The sequence below is a fragment of the Nannospalax galili genome, unplaced genomic scaffold (assembly GCF_000622305.1).
Source record: "Nannospalax galili isolate Female #2095 unplaced genomic scaffold, S.galili_v1.0 scaffold290, whole genome shotgun sequence".
Taxonomy (NCBI): domain Eukaryota; kingdom Metazoa; phylum Chordata; class Mammalia; order Rodentia; family Spalacidae; genus Nannospalax; species Nannospalax galili.
In genome coordinates, this window is record NW_008331486.1 from 2,293,862 (window position 1) to 2,313,228 (window position 19,367).

Here is a 19,367-nt window from a genome sequence, read left to right on the forward strand (position 1 = left end):
TGGGATGCACTGGTCCCTCCATGGATTTCAGAGCTCTCCTGTGGCTGTCATTCCAACAATCATCAGCATCATTGCCCTGCCATGCCACGACCAAAGAAGCACCATGTGAGTGGAAGGACCTGTCTCAGGATGCCAGGCCCACGGGCACTCTGGACATCGCCTGGGACCAGGAAGGAGGCTCAGTAAGTTCTCTTGTGGGGCCCTGGGGTCAGCTTCTCCACAGCAGTGTTCATGGTAAAGAAGAGGGACCTGGATGGCTGCCTGCCTAATTCACTTGAGGAGTTGTGGAAGAGACAGAACTCGGACCCATGAGCCAGTGTTGAAATGCAGGACTGGGTGGGAGGTAAGAGACAGTGGGAGGATCTGGAGGTCTGTAAGGCAAAGCCATTTACATACAGTAAAAATGGCACTGGGGTTGAGGCTGGAGATGGCTCAGTGGTTAAAAGCACTCACTGCTCTTGCAGAGGACCTAGGTTTGGTTCCCAGCACCTACAAGGTGACTAACAACTCCCCGGAACTCCAGTTCCAGGGGATTCAGTGCTCTCTTCTGGCTTCTGTGGACATTGCACACACATGGCACACTTACATACATGCAGGCAAGACACTCATGCACATAAAATAAAAATAAATAAATGAAAAAAATTTAATGGCACTGGGGTGTGGCTCAGTGGCAGATCACTGGCCTGGTACACAGAGGCCCTGGTTCCATCCCCCATTCTGTTGGAGGGAGAAAGAGAGAGAGAGAGAGAGAGAGAGAGAGAGAGAGAGAGAGAGAGAGAGAGAGAACAGAGAAGGGAGACAAGGAGGGAGGAAGAAAAGGGAGGAAGGAAGGGCCCAGCTGGTTCCACAGGCCCTCCCCACACAGACATACTGTGTAGGAACCATGAAGCTACAGTTGGCCACAGGACTATAGGAGGGTGAGCTAGGGCATGATCAGTGCATCCCTAAGCCTTAACCCTGTGTTAGACACAAAAGAGGTTTTCAGAGTGAGAGCCACAGGGGCAACAGCCACTGTTTGGGAGCAGCAGCCCTGTGGAGGAGTCCCTGCTTGCTTTGCATAAAAGAGCACCCTTCTCTGGGAAGGGGCCTGGGCCCACCTTGTAGGCGGTGGGGAGCTTGGGTCCCTTCCTTGTCACCCAAGTCCCTGTCATAGTTCTCAGTCACTATCAGCTCACGGCCTGCCTAGGGGTTCAGAGTGAGCCCCCAGCCTTCAAAGCCTGGCTTGGGTTTCCTGGGGCTGCAGCTACCAGGGGTTCAGGAGATGGTTGCTTATCTTCTTTCCTCCCTCCTGGGCACCCCAACCCTTCTACTGCGGGGGAGTCAGGCCAGCATGTGCTCTTGGCACCCTAATCCCTCTTAACACCCACTGCGCCAGGAAAGCTGAGGCGCCTGGCAACCCTGATCCTCAACCACCCCCCAGCGCACCCACCGAGGCCTGTGTTGTCCAAAGCTGGATTTAGGGAAACCGGAGCTGGGCCCAAATCATATGGCAAAATCTCTCGACTGCTGTCTTCCACCCACAGTCCCCTCACCCTCCAGTAAGTGAGTCAGGGTCATTTTCTGCCTCTGGGATCACCATCAGCCCACAAGATAGCTTTGTGCCTTTAGAAAAAAGTTCTCCTTGTCTACAGAGATACTAGATTCCAGTCTGAGTCCAGCCCTGCTGTATGTCCTTCCTTGACTCACTGCTCTTGTTCAGTGAATGACCTACCCAGCTGTACATAGTAGCCTGCTCCTAGCCTGGCTAGCTCTAAACACATTTAAAGGTGATCATGGGAAATTATCCCACCAAGCTGGTCTCCCAAAAGCAAGAGAGGCTTACTGATCCCATCTGTCCTTATCCCAATCTCTTTCCCATCCCAGTCCCAATCCTATAGCATCCACCTTCACACCCATACTGTTGCTGGGCTACTCTGACAATTCATAATAGAAGGATAGGGTCTAGCTCAAGGCCACCTACTAAAGGGATCCAGAGGAAATCCCTGGGGTAGGGAGGATAGGCTGTGATGCTGTCTGCAAGGTGGGGTGGGAGGGACTGGGGACACTGGGGCCTGGGTTTCCTCGGCTTTACCAGGATTTACTGTTCTCAGCAAGAGACTCAGAGACTCAGGATGGCAGTGGAACACGAGGGGGAGGGTGCAGAACAAGGACAGCTTTCAGAGCCAGCCCCCTCTCCCAGAAGACCTCTAGCCTCTTAGTCCCCCAACATGTTGAGACCCACCCCCCAACAGCCCAGCTAGTGAGGTCAGCTACAGGGAAGATGGAGGACAGCAGCTTCACTGTAGACGACAGTCCAGAGCTGGGATCATTTTCTTGGGCACACAGACACCTTGCACTCACCCTTTTCACCATCATAGACATCTAGGCTACAAGGAGGGGACCCCAAGACTTAGCATCAGGGTGTCCCTGGGTCCCCACACATACAGCAGGACTGGATTCAGACTCAGGCCTCTCTGACTCTGATTCAGTTCTTCCTGCTGAGGGCACTGTAGAGCTGGGCTCCCCAGGGCTGGGTTAGGCTTGCACCAGACTCTAGGACAATGAACCAGGTTCCCTGCAACACACAGGGGTCCTTCCAAGAGTCCCACCTTGGGTCCTAGAACCCTAGAACCTGGACCTGACTTTAGACTTAACACCCCCTTACCTGGAGATCTTAGATGGGTCACATCCCCCCTCCTCATATTCCCCAGTCTCCAGCTTGTAGAGACTCTAAAAGTGGAACGCAGCCACATCCCACAGAGCCAGGTGCCTTTTATCCCTCAGAAACAACCATAGGAGTTCCACAACCTGGAGAGGCCCCTTCAAGTGTCAGGGGTTCACATCCAGTCTGCAACGGGCCAGGTTGGATGGAGCAAGTCACTTCTCTGAATCTGTCTTCTATAGATGGTGCAGGTAAGGACAGAGATCTGTGCTGGGTACCAGCCTGGGGCCTGAGCCTCAGGATGGTGAGCCTGCTGGAGCTGCCCACATCCCTCTCCTAGCGCCTGATGAGCTCCCACAGCCCTGGAGGCGGAAGTGGGAGATGGCACCCCACCCCCGGGAGCAGCCGCTAGCTCTGCGAGCTGAGGGCCCCCAGGATCTCAGAAAAGCCCCCTTTTCACGGTTTAATTGAATATTTGAATAATCCTTTCATTCCAGCGAGGCATAAAGAATGTTGTCCCAATAGCGGTGACTCAGGCAGGCGCCCCCGCGCACAATGGCCCCTCGAGTGGCGCTGCTATTCAGGCCGCCTTTTGTTGGCGCGGAGCAGTGGGTAAATTGCAAACGCTTAAGGGAATGCTGCCGCGCGCCTCAATGGGAATCAGGAAATCGAATGTTAGGTCAATCCATTAAGCTTCGATTAAGTCCTCGGCGGAACAATGCCCGCCGGGCCCATCTTCATAAACACCGCGATTGCCAGGAGAGAGGCACTAATTTTAATTAAACCTCCTTACCTGCCTCTGAGCCCCCCGAGCCGCTATTTAGACGCCAAATGGCACCCTTCTACACAGACAGGCGAGAAGAAGGCGTGTGGAGGGGGCCAGGGGTAGTGGGTGGGTGACAGTCACTGCCGGGGCTTCAGGCTACCCAGCCCAGTCAGGTTTTGCCGAGGGTGCCACCTGCGAGCAGGCTGGAAGTCTGAGGACAAGTGGCAAGCCTTCTTTGGGTCCCAGTTTTGCTGGTAGCCCAGCTCTGATGGTCTGGCCGGGATCATCTGGACTCAGTGGGCCCATCTGCCATTACTCAGACACAGGGGTGTCACCTCCTGGCAGGGGTCTGAGCTGCCTACCCACCATCCCACCCCAGGCCACAGCTGGAAGGGCCTTGGTGATATGCAGATGTGAGGTGGTCATGTCATTGCCAGAGTACAGAGCTGTCTCAGGAGAAGGTTTGATGAGGTATTCAGTACTCAAGGCCATGCACCCCTCAACCCCTGCCTACCTCCATAGCCTCTTCTCCACCCCTCTCCTGACCCATATAGCCACACGAACTGTCAGGATTCCCTATAACCTCCCACAGGCTGTCCCTTCAATGTGGAACACCTGCTTTCTTTGTTTCACCCAGAACACTCCTATTCAAACTGCTAGGGCTGGCTCAGAAGCACCCACCACATCCTGTGGAGAAGCCTTCTTCCCCATCTTGGGAGGAACTGCCCCAACCCTGATCAAACTGCATTGCTCAGCTCCTCTCCCAACATGGGGTCTCCCTCCAAAGACCCTGCGACGCAGAATGCCTTTGTCACTGTTCTATTGAAGTAGGACCAGGCCCCAGAACAGTGCCCCCTGCTCCCTTGACGCCCCAACCTCACCCGATTCCCGGCCCGCTGGGTTGTGGAACTCCTAAGCTACATCAGCCAGACCCAGGTCCCTTGTGTCCAGACACAGAGCATGTGACAAAAAGGGAGCCTAGGGCCTGGTTCATTCATTCATTCACTTCATTTGTTCTCTGGCTCATTTGCTAGTGAACTTAATAAGGATGATTATGGTCTTAAAAAACACTGGCTATATATATGATAGAATGCATAAAATCCAGTGGGGGGGCTATAGGAGGGTATAGATGGAGGAGGGGGTATAAAGATGATTAAGATGTTTTGTATGAAATGTGCAAATTTTTAAAAATATTCATTTAAAAACAAAAAGAAAAAAAATCCCAACTGAACCCTGGGGAAGTTTGGGCAACTGAGGACTGCCAGGAAGGGGGAGAGACAGTCTCTCATGGGGATGGGACTCTTGGTAGGTTAACCAGGCTCCGGGTGGATGGACCCTCATTGAAGGACATTTGGGGACACAAATCAGACTCTATAGACCATATTACATATATAATAGAGTACATTAAATTGGGCAGGGGCAGTAAGAGGAGGTGTGGATAGGGGAGGGAATCTAAATATCATCAAATTATATGGCATGAAAATCATAAAAATTCAATTTAAAAATTAAGTTAAAAAATGCTGGCACACGCTTCTACAGGATTAGGTCAAACATGGGAGAATTCTCACTATATCCTTGCAGCAAGTCAAGGACACCTGTAGCTTCCAATTCACACACAGGGAAATAGAGGCTCAGAGACCAAGTGACCTGATCCAGGGCACAAAGTCAGAGAAACAGAGTTGGAATCCAGGCAGCCCATACTTACATATGCACCTCTCACCATCCCCACTCCAACCCTAGTTTCTCTAGGTTCTTTGGAATCAAGCTAGCATATGGGGGAGAGCTGGACACTCCCAGGTCTGGGCACCTCCAAACCTAGCCCAGGATAGAAGAACAGGGCTGGGCTCCATGGAGGAGCTTGGATTTACCTTGTGTGTGTGTGTTGGGGGAAATCAAGGTCAAACTGGGCCTAGTGCCTCTGGTTGTAGGGGAAGCAGAGCTACGGGCCTCTCTTCAGGGAGCACTAAGCATGGCTGCACCTCTGGCCAGGAGACTGGTGCTGACAATTCCTCTTCATCCAACTCTTTCCAGGATCCTCCCTAGCCCAGCTAGGGCCCCTCAGGCTCTGCTATACTTCTAAGCAGCCACTCAGTAAAGGTTGCTCTATAACACTCTGCAAAGCCCTAGCAAAGCTGAGGGTCCCAGTCCATTGCCTCCAGCCACATAGCAATGGCAGGACCCCAACTCTGACTGAATACTGGGCTTCCCACATTCCATTTATTAGCTCCCTTCTTCTGCTCCCAAATACCTCCTACTCCCCCATTCCCTGGAGGGCATCCTTGCCAGACTGTGCCTATAATGCCAACTGCCACAAAGACATGCTTTCATCCTGTCCCCTCCCAGGTGAAACACTCATCTCTGTTCCAACCTTCCAACTCAGAGCTGCTGAATATCTTTCACCCAGTTGGGTATGGTAGCACATGACTTTAAATCCCAGCACTTGGGAGGCAGAGGCAGGCAGACAGATCTCTATGAGTTCAAGGCCAATCTGGTCTACATAGCCAGTTCCAGGCCAGCCAGGGATACATAGAAAGACCTTGTCTTTTAAAAGAAAGGGGATGGATGGGGCTGGAGAGATAGATCAGCGGTTAAGAGCACTGACTGCTCTTGAAGAGGACTGAGTTCAATTCCCAGCACCCACCTGGTGGCTACGAACCATCCTTAATTCCAGTTCCAGAGGAATCTGAAGCCCTCTTTTGATCTCTGTAGCATTGCACAACAAGGGTACAGTCACATACATGCAGCCAATACGCTCAGACACATAAAATAAAAATAATAAATAAAATATTTTTTAAAAAGGGGGAGATGGAAAGATGGCTCAAGTGGTTAAAAAAACTGGCTGCTCTTGGAGAGGACCTGGGTCCATGGCCGCTAGCAACTGTCTGTAACTCCAGTTCCAGAGGATCCAACACCCTCTTCTGACCTTCATGGGCATTGCACAACACAGGTTCATTTACATACATACACTCATATACATAAAATATTAAAATCTTCCACCCAGAGAACCCCTATACATCTTCTAAGATCTGGCTCTAACATCTTTCTTCCAGGAAGCTTTCAAAGTAAGGCCATCACCCAAGTTCTCCGAGGCACACCCATTACTGTCCAGCCCTCAGGAGCAGGTCACTCCCTTATCAGGAGCTGCAAAGCCAGGAACATGACCCTGTATGCAGGGCCCTGCCAATGACTTCCTGGGAGAGAGGTGCCCAAAGTGAGTGTGTCAGAGTTGTGGGTGGGCTGCGGAGCAGAAGGCATGGAGGGACAGACGCAAGCGGGCTTCTTTTCCTTCTTCATACCTGCTGCAACTTTCTGCTGTGTGTTCCTAATCTATGTTCCGCCTCTCACAAGACATTTGCTATTTCCCTTAGAGGAGGTGGCTCTAAAGGGAAGCAGTTAGGGTCTTTTCTGTCTGCTATGCTCTCCCCAGTCCCTGGCACCAGGCGCTCGGCAGATGTTTATTGAATGAATGAATGAATGAATGAATGAATGAGTCTAGGCCCCAGAAAGTTCAGAGTTAGAATTTGGATCGATATAGGCCAGGGAATTAAGAAATGCAGGGACCCGAGGATGGAAGCCTGGGAACAGAAAAACTCCTAAACTCTCTAAGCATTTAGGTGTGCCAGGTATGCAGGACAGCTTCTGACAGAATTGGCCAGAAATATACCAAATGCTCACAAGGGTACGCATTCCATGAAAGACAAACCTTAGACATTACCTCAGTCCTTGCTACTTCAACTGACCAACTGAGGCCCCTTGAGGAGAGCCAGACCTTGGCCATGAGCCCTTATACTGCTCAGTAAGGGTTGGCCATGCCTCTTGGGCTCCCAAGTCCCCAATTCCTTTACCACCCTTGACTTCAGAGCCTCCCAAGCCCAACTCACCAAGGCTGAAGAGGATGAGGAACTTGAGGCAGACGAACTCCTGGCGGTCCAGCTGCAGCGCATGCAGCTGCAGCACCAGCTCCTGCGCCCGCAGCACCAAGCCATGCAACAGGGAACCAGCCTGTGCAGCAACTGTGCTCAGCTCCACCTGTCAGGGCACAGGGTGGGTCAGGGAGGTTGGCAGAGGGATCAGTGGGGCTTGGTCTAAGGGCACAGGGCAGGAGTCTCTGATCAGGGACTTGGGTGAGCCTTAGGCCCACCATGGCTGAGGGTCACCTTGCTGGCTCTGTTCCACCTACTGGCCCAAGCTGGGCACCCATGGCTGGCCTCTCTTCAGTGGCATGGAGCAGACACCAGACAGCAGAAACACAGGGGAGCTGAAGGGTCCTTCGTGCACAAAGAGCTACTGCCTGTCCAGTAGTGTGAACTGCTCTGTGCAGCCAGTGGCCTGCGACAAGTGCCCTTCCCTGGGGCAGGGGAGGGCCAGCAGCAGTGGCTCTGCCAGAGCATAGGCAATGGTCACCACATAACTGCCCATCCACCACCACCCAGCATACACACACGCACGCACGCACGCACGCATACACACACACACACACACACACACACACACACACACACACACACACATAAGGCTGCCACCTGCTCCCTGAAGCTAGGGTACACATGTCTGCACACCACACCCACGCCTGCCCTTCAGTGGCCATTCACGGCAACACAGGCACACACCTGCATGTGTATTCACACTCACATGGTGACAGGCAGCTGTGGACGCCCACACAGCTCTGTGTTCGCAGAGCTGCACAATCAAACACAGATGCGTGGGCACATCCAGGACATTCCTGAAGCCCGTGTGTCCCAGACCTGAATTGGCACTCATGTGGCCCAGAGACACCCCTTGGGATCAGCATCCCTGTCCTCAGGCTTTCAATATCTGAGACATCACAGTGAGTACCAAAAATGAGGACACAGGGCCTGAGGAGCAGGGGTAAGGAAGCGGGACCTCAGTCTACACTCCACCCTGGTACCCACTACTCGAGCCTGTGTCCCCTCCTGGGGACCACGCCTCTGCCTCCAGGCTAGACCCTAGTCATGGACACACATACACATATCTTTTCTCCCTCCTTGCCCCTCCTTTCACAAGTTGTGGGGTCTTCCTTTTCAAAAGTGTCCAAAGCCCCAACATTATGGACTCCTCCTCCCACTTCTGCAGAGAGCCCTACATGTCCCTCCTCTTGGAGGATCAGCAGTTCCCAGGCTGCCCACCGCTGCCACACTCTCTGCTCTAATGGGGTCAAATTCTGACTCTGAGCTCCTCGGGGCCTTTTTCCCACTCATTCATTCATTCATTCATTCACTCACTCCTCATCATTCGTGAAGATCAAGAAAGCAAGCCTGCAAGGTCTTACCTGCTCACCAGCTCCTAGCAACACCCACAGCCTCATCTTTCATCTCCTCCCATCCTACAGGCCCTCAGCAGCTCTCTGAACACCTTCTCAGAGTCCTTGCCCCTGCTACCCCCAGCTGTGTGGAGGTGGAACCTGCCACCCATCGCCAGTTACCAGCTGACCACCTCTGCTTTATTTTGGGGAGACCCAGTCCCACAGTTTTCTTCTGCAAGAGCCTCCCCTGGCCATCCCATACCCTGGCTCTCTGAACACAGAGAGGTCTGGCTAGTGCATGACCCTGAACTTGGAATTCAGGGTGCCCAAAACCAGTCTGGAGAGGTCTGGGAGCACTTTAGGACTAGGGTATCTGGAATTAGTACAGTCACCTCTTGCCCTGTGACCAGGAGGATGCTGTCCTCCTTGCCGTACTGAACCTGGCGGTAAATGTGGTCGAACACCAGCAGCTCGCTCCAGCAGTTCTGCAGTAGTGTCATCTGGTCGGCCACCTGCAGGAAAGAGCCATCTGTGGATGCAACTGGGGACCATCCTCCGGGTCCTCCGCCCCATTTTTCCACTCAGAGTCTCAGATGGGCTCCGTCTGCCCACCTGTCTGTTCCTTCAGGCCCCAGCTCTGCCTCACACAGTGTCTTTCTGGGCCTTGGTTTTCTTGTTTGTTCAATGACCAAAGTGCTTGGAGACTGGTGTTCCATACCACACACTCAGTAAATCTCAGAGACTAGTATCTGAGGAATGCTCTGTGAGAACCAGTAGTACTCATCTTAACACCTTGCCATTGGTGGGGGATGGGGCATGGGATGTGGTCATGGCTGCTCATGAAGGAGCCCTGGGGAGACAGCAGAGGCTCCTAGGACTCCAAGAAGAGGGGCCACCTGGCTCATGGCCACTTCTGCTGTCTGCAGCAGGAACAGAACAGTGACAGAGGTGTCCTGGTCACCAGGCTGTAGTTGGGCCTTGGTGCCCAGGCAGGGATAGCCCCTGCTTAGTGTCCTTCAATTCTGGGGGTCAGGGCATCCTTCCATCGCAGACACTCCTGACAAGAGCACGTTCTGCTCAGAACCATGGAAATTAGCAACCAGGAATGCCCTCCCATCCCCCTCACCTTACTCCCCACCTCTCTACCCCCCACTTCCCACTCACCCCTACTCCCACTCCCCAGCCTCCAACCCCCTAGCACAGCCCAACCCAAAGTCCAGCTTTGAAATAATTTTTTTACATTAAAAAATGTATTTACTTGTCTGTGTGCATGTGCCACAGTATACGTGTGGAGGTCAGAGGAAAACTCGTTGGCTCTCTTCACCATGTGGGTTCTAGGTATTAAACTCAGGTTGTCAGGCTTGGCAGTAAGAATCCCAGACACTGAGCTATCTTGCTGGCAACATAAAACCTTACTTTCTAATGAAGATTTGGCCACCCAGTAAGGCCAAGGGACTCTCCTAGGATTCCCCCAGGGGCAGGACCAGACCAGGGTCACATTGGCCTTCCTGGTCCACAGTCTCTGGAGGAATAAGTAGGCCTTAGTAGGTGTTTAGAGCAGCCAGGGAATCACTGTGAATCATCCCAGAAAGGCCCAATGCAGCCTGAGCACCTCAGGCAGCCCCCATCCATCCAAAAGACACTTCCCAGGCCCTCCCTGGGACATGCCCAACACTGACTCCAACATGATTGCTAGCAACTCTTTTACGTTGACAGTTGTCACTCACTTTACAGAGAGAAGAAACTGAGCATTGACAGCAAGCAAATTGGTCAAGGTCGCACAGCTCCAGACCCACGCAATTTACCACCAGGTGAAGACAATCTGCCTCCCTTGTCATCCAGGACTTCACAGTTTCCTGTAGACTGACTGCATCCTCCATGAGGCCCTCCAAAGTCCATCTTTCTCACAAACCTTTGGACCTAGGACAGCACTAATCTATGCCTGCCTTTTTGGTACCTTGGGGTCCTGGAGGGCAGGGCTGGTGTCCTCCACATCACTGCCCCACGAACTTGTTGCCTCAGGAATCAGTGAGTGGCTGATGAAGGAGTGTGTGCTCTATAAGACATCTATCCCTTCCCTAGACCCAGGCCCTGGGAGAGCTGGCTAGATACAAGAACCAGCTCTGTCCTCCAGGGTGGCAGTCCTTCCCTCTTATCAGAGGCACCCTCAGGGAGATGAGGAGAAGGGTGAAGGCAGGCCAAGAGGAAAGAGTGGCCAGACACTCGACCAGGATTCCTCAGGACCCTGCCAGCCCACCTCTGCCCCATTCCACACAGCAGGAGCGCCACCAGCTCTGCCAGTCCTTCCCTACCTTCTCTTACCTTGCCTCGCACTCACCCTGGAGCCCCATCCCTGTCAGGACAGAGACCTGGCTCTGTCTTCAGGATGGTCCCTATCTCCCTCTCTATCATCATTTCCCACGAGCAAGGCAAAGCTCCAAAAACTCCATCAGCAGCCCTGCTGTGGGCTGACCCAGAAGGAGGCTCAGCATGGCCACATGGCCCCCCACCCACCTCAAGCCAGAGGAACAGATACCCTTGTGCCCAGATGGAAGGAAGAAGTGGAGCGGGAGAAGAGATAAGGAAGCGCACTGGAAGATAAGCAAACTGAGCTCTGGCAGAAGGCAGAGGGGTCACAGTGACCTGGCTGCCCAGCACTGGGGCAGACTCTACCCAGACCTCAGACCCAGGGCTACACAGCCCAGCTTGAGGGGGATGATCAGGAGGTTGCAGCACAGGGTTGTAATTTGGAGCTACACTGGGTACCCCGAGCCTCACGTTCTAGTTCCTTACCTGGCCATGTGCCCTCCCCAGCTCTAATGTTCTGATCTGCGAGATAGGAGAAGGCACTCCTCCCTCTCCTGCATAGAGATTAAGCACAGTTGGCATCAGGGACGGCATAGAGGCACCTGGATCAGCCCCAAAGGGTTCTGTGGAACCTGCTGGACTCCATCTCCCTCGTGGCCAAGCAAGTTATTGTGCCAGACTCCATCTCCCTCGTGGCCAAGCAAGTTATTGTGCCAGACTCATCCCCTTCCTGGGGGGCGGGAGCAGATGGACACATGGACATCCAAACACTCCTCATATGATGAACTTGCATGCAACATGCATGCACACACACACACACACACACACACATAGAGGCACCTGGATCAGCCCCAAAGGGTTCTGTGGAACCTGCTGGACTCCATCTCCCTCGTGGCCAAGCAAGTTATTGTGCCAGACTCCATCTCCCTCGTGGCCAAGCAAGTTATTGTGCCAGACTCATCCCCTTCCTGGGGGGCGGGAGCAGATGGACACATGGACATCCAAACACTCCTCACATGAAGAACTTGCATGCAACATGCATGCACACACACACACACACACACACACACACACACACACACACACAGCTGTCAGCCCTCTCCACATGGAATTGAGTGTCTGGAGTGTCACTCAGCTCAAAGAACTGGTTTCCACCTTCCTCCCTGCCACTTGGGAACAAGGCCATTTGTAGTCCTGGCCTGGGGTTCCTGGCCAGCCTGTCTGCTGGGCTCTCCTAAGACCCACTACAAATCTCAGAGCCTTGACACTGCAGTCTGCCTCCGAGAAGGGTATTGATGGTGCCATGCTGACCTCACCCCCAGCAGGCCCCTCTGGAGTCCCTGGGGGTCTGATCAGTCTGGCAGCCAAGGCCAGTGGGCTCAGTAATTCTCTGGGGGTTGACACTCCACGGCTGGCCACAGTGTGATCATTTATCAGCCCAGTACTGACAGACTTACTGTGGTTTCAATGAAACTATCTATCTGGGCAATTATATGCTGCCAATGGGGGCCCTGGAGGAGAGCAGAGAAGAACATTCAGGTGGGACAGATATCAAGATGGGTTCCTATCACCTCCTCTGGCCTGTCCTTCATGGTGAGTGCAAAGGGGCAGAATGCCTGGTGAGTGCAAGCCTGCCCACACAGAGCAGGGAAAGACAAGCTTGCCAGTCTGCAGGTAATGTTTGTACAGCCCCAGGGACAAAGTGGGCCCCATTTTACAGAGCTCAGAGGCACATAGACATTGTATATCTTTCCCTGCTCTCCTCTTGGCACGCTTCTGAGTGTAGATTCTTCCTTATACTACAAAGAAGGGCAGACCACTCCACTGGTGGGACTTCCTGTGTGCTGGGCCACATGCTGAATTCTTTACCTGTCCTGGCTCTTTACCTGTGCCTGTCCAACCCTTAGGAGTCTCTGAGAGGATGTTAGTTAAATCCCTCCCATCTTATAGATGGGAAAACTGAGGCCGGAGGAGCAGAGTTACTTGCAAAGTCCCACTGCCTAGATGTCCTGACCTATCTTTGACCATCCTCTGGAAACCTCTGACTTTCTCAGATGTGGCCATGGACCACCCACTGGGTCCTCTGCCTACTGTCACTCACAGATCCAGCTCTGTTCACTGACTTTGCTCTAAAGTTCCCAGTGCCTACCTCAGGGGCTGCCCAGTCTTAAGCCACTGAGTCCCTCTTCCAGCTGCTAAAATATATCCTGCCCAGAGATGGGCAGTCAGTTAGTGAGCCATGGTGAAAACCAGCTTACTGGGCACCCTCTGATGCCACATGCCTGGACTCTGTGGACAAACCCCATCCTGATGAACCATGGCCCAAGAGAAGCTGGAAGGGCCCAGCTGGGCTTATCTGCAAGGCCCCCTCACAACAGTGCTGACTGTGGCTCAGATTCCTGGGCTCCCTGCACAGGTTCTGGGAAGGGGAAGCAGGAAGGTTTGAGCCACAGAGAAGCGAAAAGCAGGAAAAAACACTCAGAAACACTGGGACAAAAGCCCTTCCCATCCTGTGTGAAACCCCGGGAGACCAGGAAGGCGGCCAGAGGAAGTGCCCTGCCCCTGGATCCAGGATCCAGGAAGGCTGAGACTGCTTAGCTCCTCCCCTCTGTACAGGGGCTTCAGGGGGTTTCTGCAGGGTCTCACAGGAGAAGTAGGGGAGCTCATCCTTCAGGGCACTTAGCCGTGAGTACAGGGGGAGAGCCCAGCATCTGGCCTTCCTTCCATCTTCTAAACTAGCCAGCCCAGGCAGGGCGGGTGTGAGAAGTCATCCAAGACAGAGACATGGCTTGTCCTTGGCCATGGCAGGTCCTCCACAGTGGAAGTGGGAGCCATGGTCACCAGTTTCTAGCTCCCAGAGTCCCCCAGGTTCAGCCCCGTGGTGCCCCTCCAGGGTTCAGAGTGCCCACGCAGCACCTTATTCCCCTCCATGCCAGTCAGGCAGCCAGTGCCCCCAGCTCCAGCCACATGCCAAGAGGAAGCCCAAGCTGAGTGGTGTCAGCACCGACTGCTGCTCAAGGCTGCAGTGGCTCCAGCAGTAAGGGCAATGGGCCCTGCTGTTTATAGCTAACCCCAGAAGAACTGGGGGTTGGGGGGCCGCCTTGACCTAGAAGAGGGATAAAGAGTCAGGCTTGAGTTGTGCCCTGGCCAGGCAGCAATGGGTCTTGGCCAGGATTTGGGGGTCTTTAGGAGGAAACTCATAAGGAACTAGGGCACTGAGAGACAGCTCCCAGGCGTCGGGGGCTTTTACATTACTAGGCAAAATGACTGGGAAGTTCTTCCCTGTGACTGGCCTCAGTTTCTTCTACTGCTCTCCTGATTACTTTAGCCTCATGTACATTAACGCTGGGAGAAAGAGGGCGTTGGGGTAGAGGAAGGCTATTGCATGTGGCTAGGCAGACCCAGAATTCCCACCCAGCTGCCCCTGCATTTGTGTACACACACACACACACACACACACACACACACACACACACACACACCACACACACACACCCAATTGAGGAAGACACCCGGTATTGACTCTGCCCTCCACATACTTTTGTATACACACACACACACACACACACACACACACACACACACACACACACACCACATACACACACCCCACAGCTCACCATTGCATCCAAGAGCTGCAGGGGCAGTGAGTTCCTTTACCTTAGCTAGAAAAGAATTAAGTCACATACACCCCAAGTCATACACTCAGAGCCCCATCTATGACAGTTGAGGATGGTGGGGATTGGTAACTTCCCTGAATGGACAAGATAACAAGGTGACTAGACCTTTTAACATGAACTGGGTCCTTGGGGGACAAGACAAGTCCTTTGAAGGAATCCCAGGTCTCAGAAAGAAAAAACAGCCTATAGAAATCCCAACTGGGAGAGAAGCAGAGACTGCAGCCCAGAGAGGGGACACAGGAGAAGCAGAAGCTGAGAGAGACAGACTGGAGAGACAGGAAGAGGGGTGAGCAGGTGGTAGCAGCTACCAGGAAGCTGTGATGGACCAGAAGTGCCCTTCCTGCCCCCACTGGGGCCTCCCCAGATACTGCCTGAAGCCACTGGGCAGGACAGCCCATCTAAGAGGTGACCCCAGGGCAGCTGAAAGGGCTGGCCAGAGCTGGGAGGTGGGGCTGGGAGAGGTACCCACCTCCAGCTCCTTGAACACCATGCACCTTCGTGCCCAGTCGACGATGGAGATGAAGGTCTGGTCAGCCATCCTGCAGAGAAGGCTGAAGGGCGCAGGCTGGTCTGAGTGGTTTTTGGAGGGCTCCTGCAGGCAGCCCACAATGCGAGCCCGTACCTGGTCCTCCTCTGGCTCCAGCTGCAGCAGTTGCAGGATGAGCTCTGGCACACTGGGCCCTCCGGAGAAGGACTCCTGGTAGTTGTAGGGTGGCCCCGGCTGTGGCGGGGAACTGGCATAGGGCTCTGGGTATTCAGACTTGATGGTGCGCCCAGAAAAGGCAGGGTAGAGGTAGCCGGCCAGTGGCCCGTGAGTACCTGGCACAGCCATGGGCAGAGCTGGGGCTCCAAAGTCACCCAGTGGCCCAGCAGGTGGGCCAGAGACCAGGGCCTTGGGTTCAGGTGCATGCAGGTTAGGGGGTAGCATGTAGTCCGGTGGGGGAGGGGGTGGCGGGGGCACACCCATTGGGGGGCCAGTCTCCAGCTTGAAGCCATTGGCCCGAATCTGTGCCTTCTTCTGCTGTTTCAGAGCTCGGTCTCTCTTGTACATGGGCCCAAACTTGTTCCGGCCACCCCGCATGCGGTCAGCACGCACGGCTGTGGGCAGGGGCAGAGAGGCAGAGGGGCAGAGGGTCAGGCTCTATTCCATCTTCCTCACTGCCCTGCTACAGATCCTTGCCAAAAACATATGTCACCCCCCACATTAATACCTTTCAATGACTCCTACTGCCCACAGATGAAGACAGTCTCCTTAACTTGGCATTCGAGGTCCTTTTCCACCTTCCGGATACCCCATGTCCTTCCCCTCCTCTTTAATCACCCCTCTGTTCCTCTACTTGACATTTCTTGCCCTCAGTATTCCCTCTGCCTGGATCCCTTTTCTTTCTCTTGAGTTTCCTAAACACTCAAGCTCAGTGTCACTACCCCTGGGAAGCCCTCCTGGATTTCCCCCTGGCAGAATCTCATGTCCTTGCCTGATATCTTACCCCACGTGTACACGCAGGCTGAGAGCACCTGGGGCTCGGCTCTGGTTTCAGGTGCCCAGGCCTTGTGGGGGGAATGGTAACAGGAAAAGAGAGCCCTAGTCTGCCTTTCTCACAGCCAGGTGCTCAGTATCTAGCTGGTTGTTGGCTGGCTCCCTGACTCTGCTGAGCTCCTGTTATAAGATGGCTGAGGCTTCCCCCATTGCCTTTGCATGTGGAGCCTGGTTTGGTGTTGGAGGAGAGGACCTCTTTTGCTGACCAGATGTTCCTCTCCCAGGCCAAGAATGTGTCACCATTCAGACTCAACAGGTGCATCTCTGCAGTTGGAGTGTGGCCCCAGCCCCTGCTCAGACAGGACCCCACCCAAGCTCTGGAAGAAGGGAAAGAGCTAGAGAGAGGGGTGGGGCTCTGTGGGGCTAGTAGCTTGGGAGCCTGCCTGCCACAGATCCAGCTTAGTTCCCTCACACTACCCCAGGGGCATCTGCCTCCCACAACAACCAGCTTCTGCCCACTCAGGACCTGAACCTAGGGATGGGGGTTCTGTGGCACAGGACAGGATATCCCTTCCTGTCTGAGTTCCTCTCTAAGTAGCAGGACATGTCCACAGTTCTTAGAGCCTATGGGGCCTCCTTGGTTCTGCACAAACTTTAGCCAACAGCTGCTGGCTGGGCGCTTAGCCCGGCTGGGGCCTGCGGGGTAGAAGCTCCTACTGTCCAGTCTCTGAGCTTGAGTCTCTCCTGGAGGACCATCACCCTCCTCTCTGGATCAAAGTTAGGTGAAAGGCAGAGATGGGCCACTGTTCCCTACCCCCCAGCCCTCTCAGGACCTGGCTACAAATGGATGCGATGGAATTTCACTCACTGAGGGAGCCTGCAGATGCCTGGACAGGCAGAAAGAAGGACAGGCTGGATAGTGATGGTGGATAAATTACTGCCAAAAGTGTACTGACATCAACATCTATTCTGTTGCTTATCTGTCACAGCACTTTCCTCCCACTAACTCAGGGAAGGGCCAAAGCATCACTTTTAAGTCATTGGGATGGGGACTTCTGCAACTCAGAGAAGTTCAGAATTTACTCAGTGTTCTCGGTCTACAAGGGATGACAGTGGGATTTGAACACAGTAAAGACACTGAGAGCTTTGGCTCTAGCTGGGGTGGGGAACCACGGCGCTGCATAGTTGGGAGCGTCTCAAAGGGCAGCTCTGCTGGGTCTCTGCTTTCTGGGGAAACATCTTTCCCTCTATCCCCAGGGGTGAGGAGGGGGTGAATCTCTTTTTGTTTGTTTTCGAAACTGGGTCTCACTGTGCAGCAATCCTCCCACCTCAGTCTCTTGAGTCCTGGGATTATAGGTGTGGCCCACCATTCTGGAAGTCTCCCTGGACTTCATTTTCAGATACTCTGGACCTACCCCAGGCTGACCCTGTGCGCATTGCGTCCCCGTAGCCTCTGCTCCCTGCAGAGATGCCCCCCCCCCCACCGCCCAATGTCAAGCCGGGATCCAGAGCTGTCCCCTCCTCCCAGGCCCTCCCGCTACTCCCTAGGGCGGTCAGCAGGTAGTCAGGGGTCCCAGGCCCGCGGGACGCGCACCTTCCAGGCGCATGCCCACCGTCAGGCACTTCTGGAAGCGGCAGAAGGGACAGCGCTTGCGCTGCGTCTTGTCGATCTTGCAGCTCTGGCTCTCGGTGCACGTGTAGTGCTTGTTGTTCTGCACCGTGCGCTTGAAGAAGCCCTGGGGATAAGGAGGGAGTCAGCGCCGCCCGGGACCCTGCGCTCCCCTGCGCTCGCGGCCCCCCGACCGACTGCGCTCACCTTGCAGCTTTCGCACGTGAGCAGCCCGTAGTGGTAGCCGGACACTTTGTCCCCACACACCGGGCACAGCTCGTCCAGGTCCTCGTCGTACGAATAGTCCATGCCCACGGCGTCCGCCTGCGGAAGGAGGAGTGGGTCACCGCCGGCCGACCGTGCCTGGCCTGAGGATGCTCTGGTCTGGGGGCCCCGCACCCGGCGGCCGCCACCCCACGCCGAGCTCCAAACGCGCGGGTGTTGCGTTCCCCCTTCGGTGCCCAGGTCAGCGTGCCCTGGGCTGCCCGCACCTCGGGCCTGATGCCCGGGTGCAGGCCGCGTCCCCTCGCTGCCGCTCGGCTGCCAGCACCGCTCCAGGGCTGCTCCTGAGCCGCCCCCGCCGCCCCCGATCCCAGACCCTCGGATTCGATGCGCTTCCATCTCGATTCGTTTGTCTAAGAACAAAACCCGGATTCTGAGAAAACAAGATAGGCTCGGGCGCCAGGGAGACAGACGCCAGGGAACCAGGGTCGAGTGGGAAGCTCAGCCCGAGTGTCCTGGGGGTCGGACAGAGACGGCAGGCAGAGACAGTCTGGGAGAGACAGAGAGAGAGACCCCGACCAGCGCTGCTCAACGAAAGGAGGACCCTGGTGGCAGGGACGGGGATGCCGAGTTAGTGATACTGGGTGAATGGAGATTCGTGGATGGTTGGTAGTAGGTAGATGGGCAGAGATAGATTGATAAATGATAGGGGTAGGTAGATGGAGTGATAGAGATGGCAGATGATGGATAGATAAATGATTGATCGATAGCTGTCAAATGAATGGCGGATAATGTTAGGTGATTGATAGACGATAGAAAAGTCGATGACGGCTACATGGTAGGTGATAAACAGATAAAGGGGAACGAAAGAGACTGAATCGGAGGCACAGAGAGACAGGCCTAAAGTGAAAACCCGGGAGACACAGAGTCAGAGACAGAGTGAGACACCGAGAGACGAGAGACTTCCCGGGGGAGCCCGAGGCGGAGGGAGTGACAGACACCGAGAGAAAACCTGGAGAGACCGAGATGCTCAGGGAGAGGCTCGGGGACCAGGAGCCCGACGCTCGGCGCGCGGGGAGAGGGCAGCGAGCTCCGAGGCGTGGCCCCGCGGTGTGGCTCGTCCAGGGGCCGGAGCCCAGAGGGGAGGAGGATCGCGGCGCGGGGCCTCAGAGCCCGCAAGCGCCCGGCCGCGGGCCCAAAGACAAAGCGGGCGCAGCGACGGCTCCACGGAGCCTGAGACGTCGGGCCGGGAGGGGGCGAGCAGGGCGCGGCAGCACTGCGGGGCGGGAGGCGGCCAGGGGCGAGGCGCGGAGATCCCGGGTGCAGAGTCCGGGTCTCTGGAGCCGCGGCCGGGGACGCGAGAGCCCGCACGACGGCGGCCAGCCTGGCGCCCACCTGGCCG

At 54.9% G+C, this 19,367-nt stretch overlaps 1 protein-coding gene across 3 annotated transcripts in view; it reads right to left on the minus strand.

The window, feature by feature from the left end:
* Nr5a1 (nuclear receptor subfamily 5 group A member 1) overlaps positions 1-19,367 on the minus strand; it is a 22,883-nt gene that overhangs the window by 704 nt on the left and 2,812 nt on the right. Inside the window, exons 2-6 of one of the 3 annotated variants that reach the window (XM_008824588.1) lie at positions 17,951-18,067; positions 17,729-17,870; positions 15,127-15,755; positions 9,063-9,182; positions 7,289-7,436 (exon numbers count right to left, since the gene is read on the minus strand). In XM_008824588.1, coding sequence (XP_008822810.1) covers positions 7,289-7,436; positions 9,063-9,182; positions 15,127-15,755; positions 17,729-17,870; positions 17,951-18,052 — 1,141 coding nt within the window. In that variant the 5' untranslated portion in view covers positions 18,053-18,067. Of the gene's footprint in view, positions 1-7,288; positions 7,437-9,062; positions 9,183-15,126; positions 15,756-17,728; positions 17,871-17,950; positions 18,074-19,367 lie in introns of those variants that run through there. The other 2 variants (XM_017796084.1, XM_008824597.1) reach the window with 2 other exon arrangements.